Source organism: Apus apus, chromosome 4, assembly GCF_020740795.1.
Source record: "Apus apus isolate bApuApu2 chromosome 4, bApuApu2.pri.cur, whole genome shotgun sequence".
Taxonomy (NCBI): Eukaryota; Metazoa; Chordata; class Aves; order Apodiformes; family Apodidae; genus Apus; species Apus apus.
In genome coordinates, this window is record NC_067285.1 from 8919910 (window position 1) to 8942382 (window position 22473).

At 43.7% G+C, this 22473-nt stretch overlaps 1 protein-coding gene across 5 annotated transcripts; it reads right to left on the reverse strand.

Moving 5' to 3' along the window:
• Positions 1-485: 485 nt before the first annotated feature.
• Positions 486-22473, reverse strand: PLEKHS1 (pleckstrin homology domain containing S1). 5 transcript variants are annotated; one of them, XM_051618864.1, is made up of 14 exons: positions 15403-15646; positions 14787-14922; positions 13635-13726; positions 13423-13529; positions 11965-12099; positions 10561-10636; positions 9817-9924; positions 9022-9117; positions 5425-5535; positions 4438-4553; positions 2973-3182; positions 2627-2728; positions 1617-1752; positions 486-831 (listed from the first exon to the last, which is right to left on the reverse strand). In XM_051618864.1, the coding sequence occupies exons 2-14, from the start codon at positions 14815-14817 to the stop codon at positions 763-765; spliced, it is 1389 nt and encodes a 462-aa protein (XP_051474824.1). In that variant the 5' UTR covers positions 14818-14922; positions 15403-15646; the 3' UTR covers positions 486-762. The 5 variants fall into 5 exon arrangements, with proteins under 5 accessions (XP_051474824.1, XP_051474826.1, XP_051474829.1 ...); XM_051618866.1 differs by lacking the exons at positions 14787-14922; positions 15403-15646 and adding an exon at positions 22422-22467; XM_051618869.1 differs by lacking the exon at positions 2973-3182.

The window sequence follows — 22473 nt, forward strand, 5'->3', positions numbered from 1 at the left end:
TCTGCTCTTCCAGCTGCCTCTACCAGTAACACCTTCCCAAAGCAGCCTAGCCCTCTTCTCTCCCAAATCCATTTCACTTTTTCATTTTTCATTCTTTACTTCGAGCTAATTTTGGCTGCCAGTGAACCCATAGGTCCTCCACATTCCTTTTCTCCAGCCAGCTCTATTTCCTGACATCCCTGGAATGTATTTTTCTGGCTGTAACATAAGAGGTGTATAACACAACAAGCAGGCCCCACTGCATCACTACACAACACTTTCTATACCAGCCTTCCTTCCAACACTGGCTCTCAGCTTGCCTTTGCCTTTCTGAAGGTAAGGGGAAAAAAGGGAAAACATGGGTTTTTTTCCCAAATGTAGGTTGTTTCTTCAGCTCTTAACTGATTAGGTGTTCAGTTTAAATCAGTGTAACTCAGAGTAAAGAGGTGAGCAGAGATGTGAACCAGCACTTCCTGCTGAAGTACGAAGTACACACAGTGCAAAGGTTTCATAAATAATTTGACCCTTTTTTTTTTTCATGTAGCTGAAGTACATGCCAACATGACATACAAACCAAACACATGCCATTCATGTCAACAAAACAAGTTATTAGGAGGTGAAACAAAAATAAAATCCATGTTCTCTATTCTTTGTATTTCAGCAACTGAAGATGTTTGACAGCTCTAAAGGATAAAGGATCTTTCTATACACTGTGTATCACATTCTTCTCCTTGATCTTTTTCCTTGAGTTTTGACACTGTCTTAATCATTGATGTCTTTTTTTCAGGAACTTGAACAGCCTTTAACATGGAAGATATCAGAATGTGGAATCCTACATACAGTAAGTTTCACCTTAGAAAAGAAAAAAAAAGAAACATTTTTATAGCTTGTTGTATCTGATAAAAATTTATGCTCCTATCTGATTTGTATTTTAACTAGCTAAATAACAATGCTCCATTAATAGAAATTAGTATTTTTTCCTTGCTGAGACTGGCTTTCTCTTCTTTAGATGCCAATGGTATTTGATGACCTCAACTTTCTCAGCAAAATTACAACATTTGTGGGTTCAGGTATGGGTCAGAGAACCTGGATACTGAAATATGAGTCTATCTGAGAGAAACATACATATCAACAGGCAGTAGATCACAGTGGTGTTAAGGCACCACTTAGAAGCAGCCTACCTTCTTCAAAAGGAGTGGTATCATACAAAGAGATGGATAGTGCTTGATAACCAGCAGGAAACAAGAATCTAGGGCTCTGCCCTCAGTACCCAAAAGCACCATAAGCAATCACACATCTAATGGAGGCAATTATTTCCCAGAGTTTGCAATTCATGGGCCTTAGCCAAAAAATACCAAGTAACTCCGATTTACAGTTGCCCAGAAGCATCTCGGGGTTGCTCAGACTCTTTGAAATCAAGTCCCAAAACACAGCAGTGCTGACCTAGCATTCCCCAAACAGCCCAGGAACAGGAGATGCTACATCAGAATGACACTGAGGAGCTATTTGGTACTGAAGTTACTCACACCAAACTTAAAACACTGGTTTGAATGGAGCCACTTGAAATGCAAAAAGCAACTTGCTTTCTTATTTGGCTTGGTTCATTTGACTATCACCTTCAAGTTAGTCCAGCTTACCTCCTTTCTTGTGGACCTGCTGATGAATAAGTAAGCCTCCTCTATGTCCTGGGGTTGCAGATCATTCACAGCCACTATATGGTCTCCATGGTTAAACAAACATCCCAGTCGGTGAGGACCCGTCCACTGTGAGACACTGGAGTGTTTGGAGGACAGACAATCAAGGAAACATATGGAATATCCAGTTGCCACAAACAGAGTGGCAATGGCTGGACAGGATAGCATTTGTGGTACTGCCCTCTGGAAACAACACAGCAGCTGAATGACTTTTCAACTCTTTGATCTGGTTCTAGCTGAAAGCAAGCTGCTTCATGCATCCCAACAGGTTCTCCTAAAAGGGCACATGACACTGACCTTGCAGCACATTAAAAAGTGAGACTGGTGCTAGCCAGGTCACCAGTGAAATCTGGGGACTCCTGTTCAAAAGCAGCAGGCTAGACTTGCTGTAGATGTTTTAGCCTGATGTTTGACTGAGGTGATTTTTTTAGTAATTCCAAAAGAATGGAATTAACATTTATGATCATGTGTTTTATCTGGGATATAACTGCAAGAATCAGAGATCCTTTGCTGTCCTGATGGGACCCTTACAGAAATTCCAGTATCTCTTTCCTGCTGCTCTCTGATAGACTCTCTTGGATGACAAGCTATTTAGGATTACCTGACCTGATAGACAGAGCCAGTGCTCTGTTCCTTTCCAGAAGAAGCCCTGAATTATTTCAATATAAATTTCCACTGAGAAAGCTCTGTAAATTTAGATGTAGATCCAATTATTTAGGTGCTGAGGTATCTTGATTCTATACAGCCCCTTTCAACAGCAGTTGAAATAGAAACTCAAGTACATGAAGAGTCATAAAGAGCAGAAAGGAATCACTGAAGTACCAGCACACACTGACTCCGCCCTGTTCTGCACTGCCAAAGCTATACATGGATGTGTGAGGGTGTACACTCCTGTACCTGGTTGTCACTCTTTCACATCTGACAGGCACCATCACAAGATATCCAGCACTTACCATATGTGTCCTGCTGCTTCAGTAAGTTTTAGGTAACTGTTAATATCAGCCTGGGGGATGAAAATATCCAACTTCTGCAGCTGGGACTCATCTGTAACTTGACTGTGAGAGAAAACATCAGAGACCATAGAACTATAGAATATCTCGAGTTGGAAGAGACTCATAATGATCACAGAGTCCAACTCCCTGCTCCTTGCAGGACTACCTAAAACTAAATCATATGAGTGAGATTGTTGCTCACACACTCCTTGAACTCTGACAGGCTTGGCACGATCTACCAGTTGCCTCAACTGAAAGCCATGAACACTTCTGTCTTCTCTGCAACAAAAATGGAGAAGACACTTACCTGAGCAGTATAGACAACTGAACCACGGAAAGTGGTAATGAATTTTGCCTCCTCTGGAGAGCTGGCTGCTGGCTGCTGCTGTTTTCTGGGAATTTTAGGTCTCTGTTTGCTTCCAAGTCTTTTGGACAAACACTGTTGTCCTGGCATTTGGGAGGAGATGGGAGCCCATCATATCTGCACATGAGCTGGCAGCTCTCGTCAATCAACCTACTGAAGAGGAATGGTGCTAAAAAATGATCTGGTTTGACCATTCCAGGCACTTTTGTTGTGTTTGAAGCTGGATCATGCAGCCATCAGCGAAGCAAAGAATAACAAGTTCTTGCAGACTATCCAGTGGACAAAATTACAGCTAAGTAAAATAAACAGGCCTTCTAAAAATGGACCATAAATCCCAACATAAACGTTTTCAGTATCTAAAGACTACCAAGCATGAAAATCTTCCAGCTAACAACATGCCTTGACAAAGAAAGTGAGTACAGATTGTTGGCTGTGGCTGTTCTGGCTTCTGCAGGGATTTAACACAGTCCCCTGGGAAATACAGTAACTCAGATGTGCTTAAACGCATTTTAGGTTTAATGAGCCTGGTAACACTTGGAGCCAACTCCTCTCCACACCCCAAACAAGACTGGGGTTAGTTGCAAAAGCTGCTCTTGGTGTATTTTAACTCAGATGGTATAGGGTTATGAGGTTTCCCTCGAGGGGCTCTCAAAACCACAGAGATGCTTGAATAAATCAATTGGAATAAACTGGTCTGTGGGTCTGCATTTTCTGCTTGTCTGTCTGTAGCTGGCACAGCTAACAGCTAGTCTCCAGTCCCCTGGAGCGGGAGGTATGGCTTTACCTTGGAGGCACACATCTCCTCAGTATACTGTGCTACAACGTGGAGGTTGCAAAGTTTCCTTGTGGCACTAAAACTGTGACATAAACTTCAGGTCTGTCTTTGTGACATGCTAAACACTGTATCTTCAAAATGCACAAAATGTTCTTTGGATGGGAAAATAGAAGGAGATGACCTACTCAAGATCAGATAAATTCTTACTGGAAAAGCTTGGAGATAATCCCCCATAGCTACTTTTCTCTTTTAGCCACTAGAAAATGCTGCTTGCTTTGGAGGGCACCTGTCTGAAAGGTTGCTGGAGCTTGGCTGCAGCATCTGAGTGAAGAGGTGGGTTGTTATATCATGAAAACCTAGAAAAAGTATGAGTCAACAAAAAGTGCTGCATCCTCTAGTCAGAGCCTGTCTAAATGCATGAGTTAGCAACATGAGTTTAAATTTCAAGCTGGTGGGTTTGAATTTCCCTCTGCTATTCCCACAAGTTCTGAACTTTCTGAACCAAGACCAAAGAAGGACTCATTCAAACAAGAGGCAGCCTCTAGATATGCAAATACCACAGATGACAGACAGCTCTACCTGTGCCACTCTGTCACTTTTAATTTAAAAAACCATAATGAAGTTGTTACTTACAGTGATTTCATTGGCATATAAATGTCTTCCTTTATGGGGTTGTCCTGCACTGGCTCCTCTACCAGGTGGACATCAGACCCAGCTGTAGAGACAGGCTTTGATACTTCCCTAGGGTACTGTTTGGAACATGTAACAACATTAAGACACAAAAATCCTTGCTCTGTTTACAGAAAAAAAATATCGTAATTTCCTTATTTTGTTCAGCACTCATGCTGTTTAAACACAATGACTAATGTGTCTTGGCTTTCCCCAAATATGTAAATTCCCAGAAACCATCAGCTGGAAAGGTGGTTTAAGCTTAGAAGTTGATGCTATCTGATATTATTGACATTTCAAGGCTTGGACATAGCCAACTATATTCTAAAGCACTACAATAAACATTTTTTTTACATTTGAATTTAAGCAAGAGTCTCGTACTTAGAGTGAGCTTAATTTAAAGCACTTAGACTGTATGACAAAATCATATAGAAACTGACCACTTAGCTTCTCCTGAACACTTAACTCCATGGGAAGCCTAGATAAATTAACCTCCCAAATTAGGTGTCAACTTTTATTTAAAAATACTAGTATGATTCCTCCTGCCCCCATGTTTCACAGTATTTTTAAAGTACTGCTTTGTTTTCTGCAACTTATTGATGATTCAACAGAATTACATTTTAAAATACATAATGTACTGTTACATTTTCTAAATGAAGTTTTCATTTTCCAGTAGGCAGAAGCCTGTTATAATGAACCAGTCAATTTGGGGAATTTCAACAAAATCAGCAATGTTTTTGTCAAAATGTCACTTTCCAGAGAGATCCTTTGGATAAGTCTAGTGTATTTTTTCTTGTACAAATGAAAGCTCTATTAACTAGTGCTTTATTTATGTATTTCCTTTTGCAAGGTACTAGTGGTTCCTCATACCAGTTGCTCTTTGGCCTATTAAATGTCTCTTGTCTCCTTGGAGTTGTAACAAACCAACAGAACTTGCAACTGATAAACTACCTTTGCTAAAATATTGCTGGGAGTTTGGTAATAATCTTCTTCTTCTTTCGTGATGTCTTCATCTGTATCTGACAACAGCAGATTCTCCTCGCTCTTTCCCAGGTTTTTACCCTATTAAAAGAATGGGGGTTTTTTATTTAAAAGGTTCAGTTATACAGATTGTTTAACATCAGTTTTTCCATTTACATGGAGAAGTAATAGAACCAGCAAACATCCATGGGAAGACATGTTTCTCCTTCAAGTGAGGTATGGTCAGAGCCAATCTGTTTAGAAACAAAGTTTCCATATTTGTGCTTATTCTTGTGGTTTTGAGATGCACTGCACAAGGACAAAACTGACCACTCCTGTTAGCACTTCTCACAGATGGATTTGTGGTAACCAGACAGTTGCAATTGCTTGCAATGTTCACAACCTGTTATTTTGTTCTCAAATCAAGTGGGTTAAACACTTCATGTATGAACTTGCATGCAGTTAGGCACACTTGTGTGGAGAAAGGTTTTTGTTTGTGGTCTGTTCTAAAATCTTTACACTAGGGAAAAAAACTGTAGGAAATCCACAAGTGGAATGGGGTTTATTTGTATTTTTGAAGCACCTTTTAACTGCTATCAAGTAAAGAATGAATTTGGGATTTCCCTAAATAATGAAAAGTTTATCATATACTTCTCAATGAACTAGAACATACCCTGGAGGCCTGGAGGTCTCACATTGAGTCCATTGTGTCCTGAGTGATACTCTGCCTTCATAATTACCTGAAATACTAGGTTTGTGGCAATTTGGTAAGTCAAGGAGAAATTAATCCCTCCACCAAATTTACCTTTCTAACTCACAAAGATAAATTCTTGTATTTTTATGTCTCCTTGTTGACTGCATTATAGTGAAAAGTACAGTAATTAATATTTAGCTGCTTCCCAATGCAATTCTTCATGCCATGTTTGTGATGCAACCATTTTTTTATCTCTCCACTTAGAGTCTTGGTTTCCATGGTGATAATTTTAATAACGGTTAAATATGCACCAGAATATATTCCTGCTTTCAAGGTAAAGTAAGTTAAACTAATTACTCTCCTACATGTAAAGAGAAAAAACTGGCATATAAAAGAAATTAAAGATGATTAATATATTTTTGCTCCTTGTTGGAATAAATGACATAAAAAGCATCTCATGCAGTAAGAGTCAGAACAAGCCTGAAAATGTCCTTTAAGAAGTGGATAACAAAACCACAGCAGGAGCAAGACTGACTCTGTGGTCACAATCTATTTAACAAGTATCCTAGTGACTTTTCAGGGCCTTTGGATCAACCAAACAAGTAAACGCTCAGGAAGGGGAAGAGGAAGTGATTTTACAAAGTTTTGAAAACCTCCAACTCCCAGGAAAACCTCAGAGAGCAGACAGCACCCATCAGCTTCCCAAAATGAGCCTTCAGTCACTGACAGTGGCCAGCCTTTGCCAAATGCACAGTGTTTCTCCTTGGCACCATCACAGATGTAAAGGACAACAGGAAGAGGAAGGTTGAGCTGCAGCAGCTCTGTGTTTCCTTCAAGCAGTTCACTGACATCTCCATTCCTGCAGGTGCTTTACCACCAGAGAAGTGCAGTTAACCTCAATGTGCAGTTATTCTCAACTGTACAGCTAAACAAGTAATTAAGCCTCTATTGAACCATGATGGGGATTTACATTAGAAAGCAGACTATGGAGAAAACTGGCTGTAGCACAAGACAGAAATGATACCTGGAGAACAATGGAGTAATTGTTAATTACAGGCTCCTTAGGGAAAGTTACGTGTTGCCCTTGGATAGAGGAACTTGTGCGTCTGACACATCCCAACATGGACACCCGTGTCTGCAACACAGAAGCGTGCAGTGCAGGGTGACATGAGTCAGGGCTTCTTACTTCCATGTATTTCAGGTACTGAAACTGTGTCAAAATAGCTGATACTGAATTGCAGAGTCAGATGTGGATTGGTAGCTCCAAAATGTGGGTTGAAAGGGAGCCCTCACCTCTCCAGGGTCCCTGCCTGTGTGACAAGACTCAGCTGACATTGAGACTCCTGTTTGCATGAGTAACAGCTACTGATCAAAGAGTGTTCAGGATCTGGGCCTGGATGAGGGAACTACCAATAAAAAGCAAAATATATCACGTACTAGAAATGTGGAGCCAGGCTTCCAAACGGAAGTAAATACAAGGAATAATCTGGGAGTCAACTGTCTAGACATCACTGAGTAGAGAATAGGTCCAGAGGTGTTAGCAGAGGCCAAACTTGTGAGTCAAGTGAAATATTTTTATCAAATGAACAAGAAATTTTGTTTCTTGTTAACTATATGAGAAGGTTATTTATTTTCACACATGCTGAAACGGAAATATTAGATTCAGGCTCAGAAAGGTAAAATCCAAATTCTTTATCTTTTAACCCTCATGGCCAGTCTGTTCTAGCCAGAACAGCTGCATATAGTACATGCTCTCGGAGGCACCATAAGTATGAGAAGAATTAAGGACTGAGCCAAGGCATGTATCAGAAAGAGACAGAAAGAGAGCCTTGGCAGGCATCCAGAGCAGCAGTAATTACATTCAGACTAAGGGTTAACTCAGTGCATTTCAGAGCTGGATTTCAACTGGATTACTGCGGTTTCATCAAACACTGTGCACCAGCTGAGCTGTGCTAACTGCCCATGGCATTGCAATGTAATTTCAACTATTTTCACTTCTTCCCATTAAATTTAGCACTATGACCTCATACCTGCTGCCAGCCTATATATATGAATGGTGACTACAGCATATGATTTACCACCTTGTTAGCTATGACAGCAGAACAGATTCTTTTTCCTGTAACTCAGCCCCTCCAGATCATAGCCCAATGCATAAACTGCCAATAAGGATGGGCTTAAACTCAGCTGCCAAAGTGTATAGTGGTGTGATTGAGCCTTGGTTGTGCCTTCTGTTCCGTTAATTCTGCTTAATTACTGCTAAGGCAGTAATCCAGGGCAAAGAATGGGTGAAAACCACCCAAAACTGCTACAGATGTTTGCTCAGGGAGCACAGGTCAGAATATCTAGCCAATAATACCTGATAACATTCATCACTGAATCTTTTTAAACCATTCCTGACAGATACAGGAGGTAAATTTCTTGAAGTGATATTTTTGCTGACAGAACATCAGTCCTGAGGTGTGCCTCAATTTAACATCCCTTGTTCCATAGTTCAGTTACATTCATTCAATTGCTAAGGACAGAGGCTGTAGAAAGAAACCATTCAGGTAGGCTGTGGCACAGTGAAAAATGTGACAGAAGGAACAAATCCTCAAGCAGTGCAAGTTCAGAGTTTTCTTGATCAAGTTGGAGAGAGCCACCACAAGCTGCAATTGCTGCAAAGAAACTCTGAGGATCTGCCTCCAAGAAGCAAAGTAAGCAGAAGGTATTGCAAGCAACTTATTAGAACCTTATTTTCAGTGCTACACTAATATTTACGAAACTTTGATAGTGAAAACGGTCTCAGTGTGCTAGGAAAGTAGGTGGAGAGTTACAGATGCTCAGGTGAGGTAAAAGCCAATAGTAATTTCTGCAGACTGAACAAGTCAAGAGCTGTTTGATTTTTTTCTGCTCACCAGGCTTGGAAAAAATCGTCTTGGTGAGTCACAGTGATCCTGATGAGGACCAGGGTCTGAATTAGGCCTGTTCCTGTCTTCAGAAGAACCATTCTCCTGTATAGAAAAGAAAAAATAAGTTGACTCCTCCTAAAGATACACTGGAGGACTGGAGGTGGTTGACCTGCATTCAGCTTCTTCTAGCTGGGTCATTTGCACACAGTTTTATGACTAGAGAAAACTAGCAATTCTTTGGCTGCACTTCAGCCTGTCACCAGAAGACAGGGACTGCAATTCCTCTGGGACAGCAGCAATGCTTTCCTTCCTTTCTATATAAATATTGAGGGAGAAGAACTGGAAGGCACAGAGGAACTGGACCTCAATCAACTCTAAGCTTTACAGCTTGAAGAGAGAGAGAAAGAAAAGCACAATCACAATCTGGAGGAATGTGGCTAGCAGCTGCCAAAACAAGCATCATATGACTTTGCCTAGGCAGGTCAAGGAGCATCTTCAAGAATGCCCACCAATCTTTGCCACTTGGTTGGGACAGTCAGTGAATATTATTTCTCATTGCCAACAACACCTGCCTCTACTTACATGTGGACTTTCCTCAAAAATCTTTATTTTGTGGAGACTCTCTGATATTATCATCCAGGTTCTACTGAGGAACCCCACCAGAGAGCAGAAGAGACCATCCAGGCACCCGTTGTACAAGCTCTGAAGAACTTTTGATGAGAAGAAAAGCAACTATACAAATCAAATGTCACAATCACCACTAGAAGCAAACTCATTCTTAAAGTTGACTAATTTGTTTACCTTCTGGTAGCATTGCCTTTCTGGGAAACTCATCGGATCTACAGGATTCCAGGGTAGTGGCAAAGAGGAGGGTCGGCTTCTGATTGCTGGGCAGGGAAGCTCTTGGTTCTAGAGATTACAAAACATCAGTGTAAGAAGACAGGCACCTGATGAGCCTGGGCAAATGTGCCAACACATCCCGCTAGTCTAAATTTTACTTCTAATGGCTCAGAGAGGTTGTCTACATGGCATTTCTCAGGCAGAAATAAATTTGCCCTACTTGTACTGACTGGAAGCTGCAGGGATGTAGGAAGCTCAGTGCTGAGTCTGAACTAGCAGGTCTGGTTGGCTGACAAGGTGCAGAAACTTGACCCAGAGCTTGGACTATCAGGGCTTCCAGCTGGTTCATAACATTGACTGACCAGATGTGGATTAGTTTTAAATATAACCAAAAAGCACACAGTAAGAAGTACACACAGGTTTTCATTCGGACACATCAAAGGTGCAGTTAAGTGCAGCATAATGTCAATCATCTAATTTCCACATGGCTTACTCTTCAATGTAAAATCAAACCCAGTGCAGACAGGCAGTGCAATTCCTGCTGAATGCATAAAGCCAAGGTACAGAACTTACAAGGAAAATGAGTTTCTAATTAACCAAGGCAAAAGCCAGCTTGCAAGGCCAAAATCAGGAAAATGTTTTTGCACAAGTTCCTAATAAAATCACAAACTTTTCTTTCTAAAATCAAGTGCAGTAACATGTCACCTGAGGGCAGCATCCACCTCTTTTGGCCTCCCTCGAGACTGAAGATATCACAGTGACCCAGTCCTCTGTTTCCTCCCTGTAGGTTGGAACAGAAATGAAAACCTACTCACAGGTAAAACACAAGGAAAAACCATTTGCTTTCCCACTTCTCCATATGGAGCCCAAAATAACCCTTCCTGAAATCAGCTGGGAAAATCCGCACCTTCCCTTCAGGACAGAGTGCTCAGGTGGCCACAGCCAGATGGGAAAGTATGACCCCAGAGAGGTGCAGCCCAGTACTGGGAGCTAAAAGGTATGCAAGTGTATGAGAGACATGGAGAGGTGGGGTGGTGCTTTCTGCTTATTTTCTGTGTTTAATGCTGCTCTGTCTAGTCCTGCCATAAAGACAGCTAACAAGGCTTGAGAATGTGTTTGGGTGAGCAGGACAAGAAACATGCCATGGACTCCCGAAGCCTTGTTCCATGTCTGTGGTAGATTCAGTTGGATAAAGTCTGGAATGCTTCCCTCAGAGGTTGGGCTGTGAGAACAGTGCTCTGGGGGAAGGCATGGGGTGACACGCTCAAGTAACACACAAGTATGTGTCTTTCTTCTGTGGTTATCAGCATTTCACACATCAGCTGCTCCTCTGCACAAAGGCAGAAAATCCCTGACATGCCTGTGGCTGCAAAACTGAAGAGGAGAAGCTGGGAAGCAGCAGCAGAGGAGCACCATGTCAAATGTCCTTCCTCACCTTACTGAGCTTTAGCTGATCACTTGGACAGCAGCAGTTTCTGCCCTTGCTGAGGCCTGGTTTGCAGCCTGGGAGAGCTGGGGTCACACCATCCTGCTGCAGTAAAGGCCTCAGCCTTTTTTGGGGGAATCTGTTTTCCCTCAGGGGAATTTTCCCCTTCAATCTCCTTCCCTTGATTAACAATCTGCCTTCCAGGGCAAGATTACTTCCTATGATTCACCCATAAGGAGCAGAAGCATTCCTAACTTCCAGGACCTACTGGGTGAGAAGGCAAAGCTCTCTGCTCTCCCTTGACCCTTAACTGGCACAGTCTGACATGGCACCACCACGCTGAGGTACTGCTGCTGCCATCCCCACTCCCAGCCATGTGCTCCCACTACCTTCACATGTTGGATGTTTTAACACGGTGGCTGCAGGGAAGGTTAACTCACCTGCCTGAAAAAGCAAAAATTAACCCAGCCACAGAGAAAAAAACCCAACACAGAAAAGAGCAGTTTTCCATTGGATCATCCAGCTGAATCTTTCCATCCCGGAGCTGTGCAATCAGCAGCTGAGACACAACAAGTGATGTGAGCAGCTGTGAAGGAGCAGGACCTTGCCTTGGGGCAGTGTCCTAGTGTTACTTTCACTTCACTGTCATGTCACATTGCATTTGCACATCTTTCTATGCCTACCTGCTGCTCCCAATGAGGTAGTAACATCTTTTGCCAGTGCTGATGGACATCACCTGTTCAGGAAGGCATTTAAACATCTTCCTCACCATTTCCATAATTTCAGACCTGCTTATGCCAACTTCAATATTTATGATTCTGTTAAAATAACCATATGAAACATCCAGTATAACTATACATACATACCTGAAATCATACATATAAATGTACACAGTGTGCATATATGCATATTTTATGCTAAGCACAGCATAATTTGAGATCTGCATGGGAAAAAGTAAACATTTTTCTACAGAAGAAAATTCTCAAGAAAATTAGCACACACATTTAAAACAGCTGGACTTGAAGAAAATTTTCATGCAAAAAAATAAAACCAACTTCTGCAAAGACTCATGTACAGGTTTTAGATCCTCATTTTTGAAAAAGGAGGCTGTTGGTCTTAACACAGAATCTTCAAAATTAATGATAGTAAGAAAAATTCCTGGCAGATGTTTTTTAACTACTACAGAACAATACATTTGATTTGAAACTAATTGTATACTAACAGTGTTTTAATGGTGGGGAAGAGGAATAGACAAGAAGTATTCTGAATGGATACTTAAATGGAAGCACTACTTCCATTAGTTTCCAAGAAGTTAAATTGTTAAAAATAACAAAACCAATAATAATGGTAATGGTATAACCACATACCACTGAGCAACAGGAGGTTTTTTTAAAAGCTTCACAGTGTAAAATCTTTTAATGGAAGAAGTGCAACAGCAATGTGAGTCTAGTGACCTCCATGCCTAACAATTCCAGGAGCCTGGAGTATTAAGCTTTATGTTTCCCTTTAAACTTATTGTTTCCCTTTTATGTATCATACCACAAGTGACATGGTAAAAGCTGCTGGTACAAAGCTAGTGACACCCAGCCTTGCTGCATTCAGCACTGTGCTGAGAGGAATGAAATGACCAATCTAAACGAGCCAAGCAGAGGATTTTCTTGATGAAGTAAGAGGCAGTGGGGCAGCCAGCATCAGATCAAGGAGACCTCCCTGCACAAATTGCAAAGCCCTTTGGTGGGAAAGGTTGTGTGCGACAGTAAAGAGTAGCATAGCCCATCCTTACTCACACATGGCTGAACACATAGCACTGTCTTCAGAGGAGATTAATATCTTCTACTAGAGGAATACAGCCTTTGGGATCATGGAACCAAGACATCTGGTTTGCAGATACCACGTCATCTCAGTTGCTCATGTAATCGTATCAAATTTCATTGAAACCATTTAGGATTTTTACTCCTACATATATCATACACTATAAATTGCACCTAAAGCCTATGGGATCCCAAAGAACTCCTTCCTTGATTTCAGTGGGATTTTAATCAAGAACCTCAGGAACAAGGGTCTGTACAATCAGCAGCCTTTTAAGCATGTTGAGACATGATTTAAAATAAAAAAAAAAGTGATTAATTTAAGTTACATACTCATCAACAGCTATGGAGCCTTTTATGTTCTGGCCTTTTAGATACTTCAGGAAGTAATTGCCCTTGCTGGATTTGAACAGGGTGAAAAAACGTCTTTTCCAGGAATTCTGCCGAAGAGAAAGTAATTTGTGTCTCATTAAAATTCAGGATAGCAGACACAACAGATGCTTGTTGAGGGACTACTGGAATGTGTGTAATCTGTGCTAGTATACCTGTGAGCTAAGAAGTTGAAGAGGTGGTGATTTGATGAGGAATCCATGCTTGCAGACTCCACCTTCAGGGCAAAACGCATTTTGAGTTGCCACTAATCAAAGAGAAATGAACAGCACCATTACTCAATTTGCTGCCAATTAATCTCTTACAAAGACCTTGCACTGGATATTGTTGCTCAGCACTTGGTTTCTGTGCTTAAATGGCCATAAAGTATATTACAATTAGAGAAGACAAAAACACAAATCAAGGCTATAAAATATAGTGCCAGGCTGTGCTTCCCTGTTGTCAATGCTACTGCTGACAAGTAACCCAACCTGTAAAGAAATGACAGTGACAATGTAGGGGACTCGGATGATATTCTGAGCTTCTGTCTTATTTAACTGGTCTTATTTAACTTCTGGAGCCTGATCTTATTTAACTTCTCAATCAGTGATCTGAAAGACAGTAAACAGCCCCCTAATGAAATCTGTAGATGGCATTCGATTTGGATAGGCTGCAAACACAGCTAAGGATACATCATCTTACACTATGAATCATGATGTGATTACAAGAAAAAAGACAGGTAAAATATGACGTAAAACCTTGGGGGAAAAATGCCTGAATGCATTTATCCAAGACTCTGCATACTCTGTGGACAGCTGTACTTTAAGATTCAGATTTCTAATCACTGATGGATTTCTGATAAAACCCTCAGTTTTATTCACACACTTTAACACCCAATGAAAAAAGTGACAATCTCATTCCATTTTTTAAGCTGTGTATGGGAAATTAAGATTTGTTTAAAGAATCCAGTGACTGAAGGGAGCACAATCAACCTCATTTTGTCCCCCAACAAGGGACAGGAGTGAATATATGTAGATTCTGGGAAACATGACATGACCAAACTGCTCTTTTCTACTCTAAAGAGAAATGCTCCATTTTGGATGGATTCCTTACGGAAGGAAGCAGAGGGGCAGTATTAAAGCACAGTGTAAGTCCAAATGAGATCTCTGAATTTTCCCTATGCTTTTTTCCCCTGATTTTATCCTGTTTTTTACCGTAAAATCTGTGGTAAGTGGAGGGCAAAGACAATAGGATCATATACTGATAAGAATGGATTGAAACCTGATTCAACCTTACTAAAATGAATCTTAGGAAACAAAATTTTGTACCTGCAGAATTTATTTTGCTGGTAGAAGCCATCTTGATTGTTTCTTCCACCCAGGTAGCAAAGAGAGCAAAAACTTTGAAGCTAATTCCTTTTGTTCTGCTTGCTGCTGACAAGCATTTCACTGCACACACGGTTGCCTACGAAAATAACAAATATCTCACGAGTGTTTCTTTTCATAGTGATGATTAAACTATATAAAATAATTTATAGCAAAATCTATGAGAAACTATAGAAATAATTATATTTATTATTCATTTAAGTATACTACAATATATAATAATATTTAATATTATAAAATAGATAATATATGCTAGATTTTCTTCTATTATAATATAACTATAAAATCATTAATGATAAAATGTATACATTTTTGTAGGCCAAAGAAATTATTTCCCTAGGAAATATGTCTATTCAGAATAGACAATACTATTGTTTCCCCCCCCACAATTTTTGTATGCCTGATGTTAAGAGATTTGTTTATTTTCAACCTTTTGAAGTGCAATGAGGCATTTCAGTCAAAATGCAAATAAAATGCTGCAAATTATTAAGACATAGGCTATTCTAAAACTTCAAAAATACAACACCAAATAAGGGAAACAAACTCTGTTAAAACTTACAGGCAAAATGTCCTTAAGGTGTAGGTTTTAGAGAAAAAAAACTTCAAGTGTTTCCAGATTCCCTGTATTCCCTTCTGCAGCAAAACACAGTGTGTCCATGCCCTGCATTGTGACTGCCTTCTTATAGTCCAAGTATGAATACAAACATCCTGAAATATGACCTGCAGGGAAACTCCTGTTTCTGCCACAGGAAGGAAACTAAAGACTGTTCTGAAAGGGGAAATCCAGAAGATTAAGATTCACTCACAATCAATGAAAAAATATGTACATTTGAAGCAGCCATGGATGTCTCCCATGCAGAAAAAAGCCTGGCCTTGTTTTTGTTAGTTGTTTCTAAACAGTCTCTTTGATTCTCCTACAATTGTAGGGTCAGTCTCTGCTTTGGTTATAGGTGTTTGGTTTTTTGTCTCCAGAAATATCTGGCATATCAGTCATGATAACAATTTTATACACTAAACCATTTACCTGATCTTGCAGGTGGTGAGATAATTGCTTTTAGAGAGAAAATTATTGCAGAGCAATAGTAAAGCTTGTTCATAATCAAAATAACTAGATATTATTGATCTGTTAGTATTATTATATTCCAAAGAGAGGGGAAATGTACAGTTATCTACTAAAGGACCTTGTAAATTTCTCCCACACCCTGCTGCTTTCAGCTCAGCAGGAGTTGTACATGCTCAACATCTGAATTTGCAGCCAGCTGCTGAAGTCCTTTGCCTTACAGGAAGGCAAGAGCGCTCTCTAATGCATTAGGAAACTCACAATATTTGTAAATATGTGTTCATACACATGCAGATGTTTATGGAAACTTGTTACTGTGTTGCACAACTTAGCAATAACTTTTTCTAGCTCACTTGCAATGTGTGTTTGTCTAACATTCACTTCTATCCCTGTCTACCTTCTTCAGAGGGATATATCTTGATGGAATGGAGATGTGTAGGGAGGCTTACACAGTTCCTATGTCTTGGTCTTAGAAGCAGCTTACACCTGTTATGTTGGTTTCTCACCAAGTCTCTCATGAGATGTTTAGCTACCTCTGCCACTGCTCATTCTTTGAGAATGGTATCCAGGGATTCAAGTGCAGAGTAAATCTACTCGTTTGATGCAAACATGGAGACAGGCAGAGAAGACTTGGTTTAAAATAAAAGTAATAAAAACACTGAGAAAACACTGTGCTGAGAAAAACTTAAAAATGCAGCACAAACAACTTAGTAATAAGGTACTCTGCCTGAAAGTTGTTTTTTTGTTTGTTTGTTTGTTTTTTTCTTCGGGTGTTTAACACTGTCAGCACCAGTTTCTTATCCCCTGGCCCTGATGCAGTCTCCAGGGTTAACCAGCAGTTCTAGTTCGGCGAACGAAATCAGCTACATGGGTGGTTTGTTTTGGACAGTTTGTAGGTCCCTGTGGGGTACGACATGGGGGTGAAGAATTACTTTCTCTGTGTAGCGCAGCTGGGCTGGTGCTGACAGCCCGTCAGAAGCGCGTGTTTTGCAAGCGTTAACTGCTGTGCCGTGAGACGCAGGAGAGACGCTTGAGCCGCACCAGCAGAAAGGATGCGGTTCTGTCGACGGGGAGGGGGGGATAAACCACCTGTCCCTCGTGTTGTCCTGCAGCCCCTTCCCTTCCCGCAGAGACGCGGGCGCCGGGGTCCGCAAACCCCGCCTGCTCCTGCGGGGCGCGGGGCGCGGCGCGCGGGGGTGTGCTGGGCGGCAGGTGCGGCGGCAGGTGCGGCGGCAGGTGCGGCGGCAGGTGCGCGGGGGCGGGAGCGGGAGCGCTGCGGGGCCGCGCTCGTACCGGCCGGTGAGGGTGCGGGGCTGGAGCGTGAGGCACCGGGTGGCTTCGGAAGGAGGAGGAGGGAAGGGGCAGCCTCAGGCTCCGCGGGGAAGTCCCGGGGTGCCTCGGTAGCCGCGGCGCGGCGTTCCCCGGGCGGGGTGGGAACAGGAGGGTGGGCTTGGAGGGCAGGGAGCCCCCCGGGGCTGGCGGCTGGACGGGGCTCGGGTGCGGGCGGCGGGGGTCGGGGCGAAGCCCGTGGTGAGTCGAGGTGAGGAGAAGGAAAGCGGGGGAGAGGAGGCAAACGCCGGAGCCTCGGGCGGCGAAGGGGCTGAGGTACCTGAGGGAGGCGGCGCGAGGGGCTGGGGCGGGAAAGAAAGGCTGAGGTAGCTCGGCGGAGGGGATGGCGCCCGGGGCTGCGCTTCCCTTCGGAAGGCTGAAGGGGGAGGGGGCGGCACCGGGGGGGCTCCGGTGGGAGAGGGTGAGATGCCTCAGCTCGGGGACGGTGCTTGGGGCGCCTCAGGAGGAAAGGCTGAGGTACCCGAGCGAGGGGGCGGCACCGGAGGGGCTTGGGCGGGAAGCCCTGAGGTACCTCAGGGAGGGGGTGATGGAGGGAGGGGCTTGAGAGGGAAAGTCTGAAGTATCTCGGCCAGGAGACCACCCCGGGCGGGGGGGGCGGGGCTGAAGCGGAAAATGCTGAGGCACCTCAGGGAGGGGGTGATGCTGTGGGTTGCTTCAGCAGGAAAGGCTGAGGTGCCTCAATAAAGGAGAGGAGTTCAGGGGGTGCTTGAGTGGGAGAGTCTGAGGTACCTCAGGGAGGGGTCGGCACTGTGGGGGCTTTGGCGTGAAACTTTGATGTACCTCAAGGAAGGGATGATGCTGGAGGGGGTGGTGCCTCAGCAGGAGAGGCTGAGGTATTTCAGGGAGGGGACAGAACCAGGGGTGCTCTGGCAGGAAACTCTGAGGTACCTCAGGGAAGGGACGGTGTTGGGGAAAAGGTGAGGTACTTCAGGGTGGGGTCGGCACTGGGGAGCTTTGGTGGGAAGTGCTGAGGTACCTCCAGGAGGTGGTGGCATCAGTGGAGGTTTCAGTAGGAAATGTTAACTCAAAAAGTGGATGGATCCGTAGTGGCTTTAGTGGGAATGGTTAAGTTACCTCGAGGGACACATGCTGGGGTAGGAACCTTGAAGAACATGCAATGGGTCAAGAGCATGTTTACGACAGAAAATTGTGCATTAATGCATCCCAGAAAAGGTAGAGAGAATGGCAAATCTCTGCCTGGACTTCCTTGGTGGTCTGCAGAGTTGGATGAACAGATATTGAGGTTGTTAATACTGTCCTAGACTTCTTTGTCTCTCTCATAGCACCAGCCTGCATAGACAAGCCACTGGCTTCAGCAGTGGCTGCTGCTAAGCTGGGCGCAGGGGCCTTAGGCTGGGATTTGGGAGATGGGATGGGTGAGCAGGGCCATGGGCTTTTGGGCTGTGTTTTATCTCAGTTTACTTGGGATTTGATTAAAAGACATGTATTTACTTGGTTACTCACCTCCTTTCCCCATTCTCTTGCAGCACCCACTTGGCTGGAAAAGCACGTGCATGAGAAGATCCATCCTATGCCACAACATAGATGACAGCTTACTACTCTGGGCTTCAGAGACCTGGAGAGCCATTCCCATCTTGCCTTTAAACAGCCTCTGCTGATACCCTTCTCCCAGGGAGAACACAGATTCCCCAATAAAATGCCAAGCTGAACCCTGGGGTGTACACTCTGCAGCTTCCAAGCTCAGCTCTGCCTTAGCTCACACCTGCAATGAGGCACTGCACATGCAAACTTAATAACACGAGTCATTGTAGTGTTTGGCTTTGGTGAGGACAGTGTGTGTTTGTCAGCAGTTAGTACAGGGTGGACTCTTATGGAGAAAGTGGAATTTTTCATGCCAGAGCCTGTTGATATTGGAGCATTATTGTGGAAGTCTTCAGGTAGGCATTTGCTGATGTTGGAGTGTTACTGTGGGAAGAGTGGATTACTTTGTGAAGGCTTGTCTGTGAGATGGTATAGAGAGTAGGGGAGCAGTTTAGTGGGAAAGAATAAAATCTGGATAGTTTGAAGGTAGATTTTGGAAGGTCCTTGGTGGTACAGGTATTAGGCATAGGGTAGAGGCTGAAGCTGACTTTGCCTGTGTGGTGCAATTGATTGGTGTGGACAGCTAATGAGAAGCGGGCTTTTGCAAGTGACACTGAAACTTGGGATCAGATTGGTTATTATAGACACTTTCCTGCTGCCTGGCTAGGCGGAAGAGCACCATGCACTGCTGGTGGGGCAGAGCACAGCAAGCTTGAACCTCTGCAAATACCAAACAACAGGTAAGTACTATGGGAATTTGTAATGGGCTATGACATGTATAACAGATTAAATTGGGGTTCAGTCTGAAAACTGTTTTGTGAGGGAGATGTGCTGGGAAATCTCTGCTGTAGTGGAGGGGCAGAGCTGGGCTGAAGGCCCTGTGTGGGGAGCAGGGACAAGGCAAAGTGGCCTTGCTGTGTGGGGTGCAGGGAGGTGTCAGCACCCAGACTCAGCCTCTGTCTGGCTGTAGCTGTGTGGCGTTGGTGTACCTCAGTCCTCTGTATGTCTCTCTTGGGGTGGAGCAGCTCATGAAGGAGAAAGCAAGAAAGAAGAGGATGCTGGTGGACCTGCGAGTCAAGAGTGAGGAGGAAGATGGGCAGCTCAAGCTGGAGACAAGGAGAGTATCCCCCTGGGCACAGGGACTTCCCTATAATCAGGGTGCTGGTCATGCACAAGCCTTGCTTGCCCTCCTGGGCCTCCTGCTTCCCTGAAGCAGAGTGCCTTTCCTGTAAGCAGGGCTGAGGCATCCGCTCTTCTGGCCTCTGGCCACCAGGCTCACCTGGCTGGCTTATTGTCTGGTGACAAATGTGTTTGCCAATGCTTGTACATTTTGGGGGAGCCATTTTGTGCCAGCAGCCCCTCAAGCTCCCTGTAGACAGGGATGAGGTCATGAGGAAGTGAGCTTTGTGCTACAAGGCTCTCCTTGATGGGAGCTGCGCAGCAATTGTAGACCCTGAGGCCAGAGGGTCCAGGCCGACCCTGCTGTGGGGGTTTGGCTCTCTGCCTGGTGCCGTCATGTCATGTTGGCAGGCAGGCCAGCCTAGCAGACCCATAATTGGGTGTCACTGCTCCCCAGAGTGACATCTGGTGCCCTTTGCTGGACAGAGCTATGTGGGAGCCCTGTAGCTCAGGGTAAGGAATGCACCCTGCTCTGACCTTGTCATAGTTGTAGCAAGCAGGCCAGGAAGAGACCCTGTAAGGAGGGCACATAGTTCTCCCTGGGGTTGCCTCTGCTCTCCCCTAGAAACTGTGCCGAGGTGCACAGACCTCTCTGGCCAGGTGACAACCCACTTAGCACAGTCGAGATATGGGTGAGGGTGGGGCTACACAGGTCTCTGTTGCAGGCAATGACCTACACTACAACATATTTTGGCGCCAAATGTAGGCCTGAGACGAGTTGAATAATAAGGAGAGGTTATGGGCAAAGCATGGACTGAACTAAGAATGTGAGAAAATGTTGACTGTAACCACTGAGATGAAAGGATGAGGGGCAGATTGTATGTAAATTAACCATAATTTTTTGGTATTGTGATAATTATTTTTTGGAGTGCGGACCTTTCTTTCTCGACGTCAGTGAAGTTTGTGCAAATTTTGTGATGAGTTTGGATTGTAATAGCAGTTCTTGAATACACGATTCGCAGAGGCGAGGTGTGGGATTTGTCGGGATGGTGTGGTGCAGTTTTGGAAGAGGGGAAGGGTCCCCGGGGGTGCCTCTGGTGAGAAGCTGCTGATAGCTCTCCCAGCTCCAAAATCCTGGTCTCGCCTGTGGGTGAGGCCAAGCCCATCAGCAGCAATGGGTGTTCCTTTGCGATGAATGTATTCAAGAAGAGGAGAAGAACTGATACAAAAGGTCAGGGCAGGGGAGGTGGGCGGGGAAGCGGGCATGTTCTGTGGTGGGCCAGCGTGTGAAGACAGAAGAAAGCGCAGGACCGGGCAGCGGTGGATCTCTGAGTGAAACCATAAGCACAAGTGGCCCGCAGAGGACACATGAGTGACGGCTGAAGAAAGACCAGCGTGGCGGCGGGACTGTGCGTGAAGATGTTGTGTTGGAGTGCTGGTAAGGGCCCTAAGCCTTGACACTTTTTGGCGCCAAACGTGAGGCCCAAGACAAGGACAATAAGGAGGAGAGGTAATGTGCGAGACACGGACTAAGTGTGCTTATGTGGAAGTTTAACTGTTGTCATTGTGGTAAAGGGGATGAGGGGTGGATGGTATGTAAATGATTTGTTTTTCTTGAGTGTTGTGATGTTGCGTGTTGTTTGTTTTTGGCGTGCGGACCTTTCTTTGTCGACGTCAGTGAAGTTTGTGCGTTTTTTGTCATCAGTCTATGAGTGGAGTTTTAAGATAGAGGAGGAGAATAGTTTACCTGCAGGTGATGGTAAAATACAGATAAGGATGAGGGGATCCTTCTGAGTCTAGATTCAGGCAAGACCAGGATGACGTTGGACTTCTAAAACTGAGGAATCACGTGGCCTATAGTGTATTAAGCAGTAAGTATTGAAGAAAGAGGAGTAAAACTGTGGACTAGCCTATGACCGCTACAGACAGGTGAAAGATGCAGATATTTCCCCATAGTAAAAGAACCATTTTGTTGGCCTATGACTGCCTTTTTCAAAGGCCACTTGGTGTCTGAGGTGGGTTCCCTCCAACTAGAGTATCTTCACAAATAACCAGCTATCCAATGTTTCAGTCCCCAAGTGCAATTCAGTGCTACTAGATGCTTAATATTTGGTGCATGAAGAGGTCCTCAGGAAGCCCAACAGTTCTTAGCCCTTGACAGTGTGTTGTATTTCTAACGCTTTTAGTATTATTTAACCCATTTTTTTACAAATGTCAGTCCAACTTCTGGGTCCAGGATAAGAAATAATTCTTCTCTGAAGAGAAATGCTCCATTTAGGATGGATTCCTTACGGAAGGAAGCAGAGTGGCTTAATTAAAGCACAGTGTAAGTCCAAATGAGATCTCTGAATTTTCCATATGCTTTTTGCCCCTGATTTTCTCCTGTTTGTTACTGTAAAATCCATGGTAAGTGGAGGGCAAAGACAATAGGATCATATATTGATAAGAATGGATTGAAACCTGATTCAACCTTACTAAAATGAATCTTAGGAAACAAAATTTTGTACCTGCAGAATTTATTTTGCTGGTAGAAGCCATCTTGATTGTTTCTTCCACCCA

Coding starts and splice junctions, on each gene's coding strand:
- PLEKHS1 (XM_051618866.1), bottom strand. CDS start 22,452: ATGGCTTCTACCAGCAAAATAAATTCTGCAG. Junction 9,118..9,816: donor AAAGGCAATGCTACCAGAAG/GTAAACAAATTA, acceptor TTTTCTATACAG/GAGAATGGTTCTTCTGAAGA. Junction 4,554..5,424: donor CCAGCAATATTTTAGCAAAG/GTAGTTTATCAG, acceptor TGTTCCAAACAG/TACCCTAGGGAAGTATCAAA.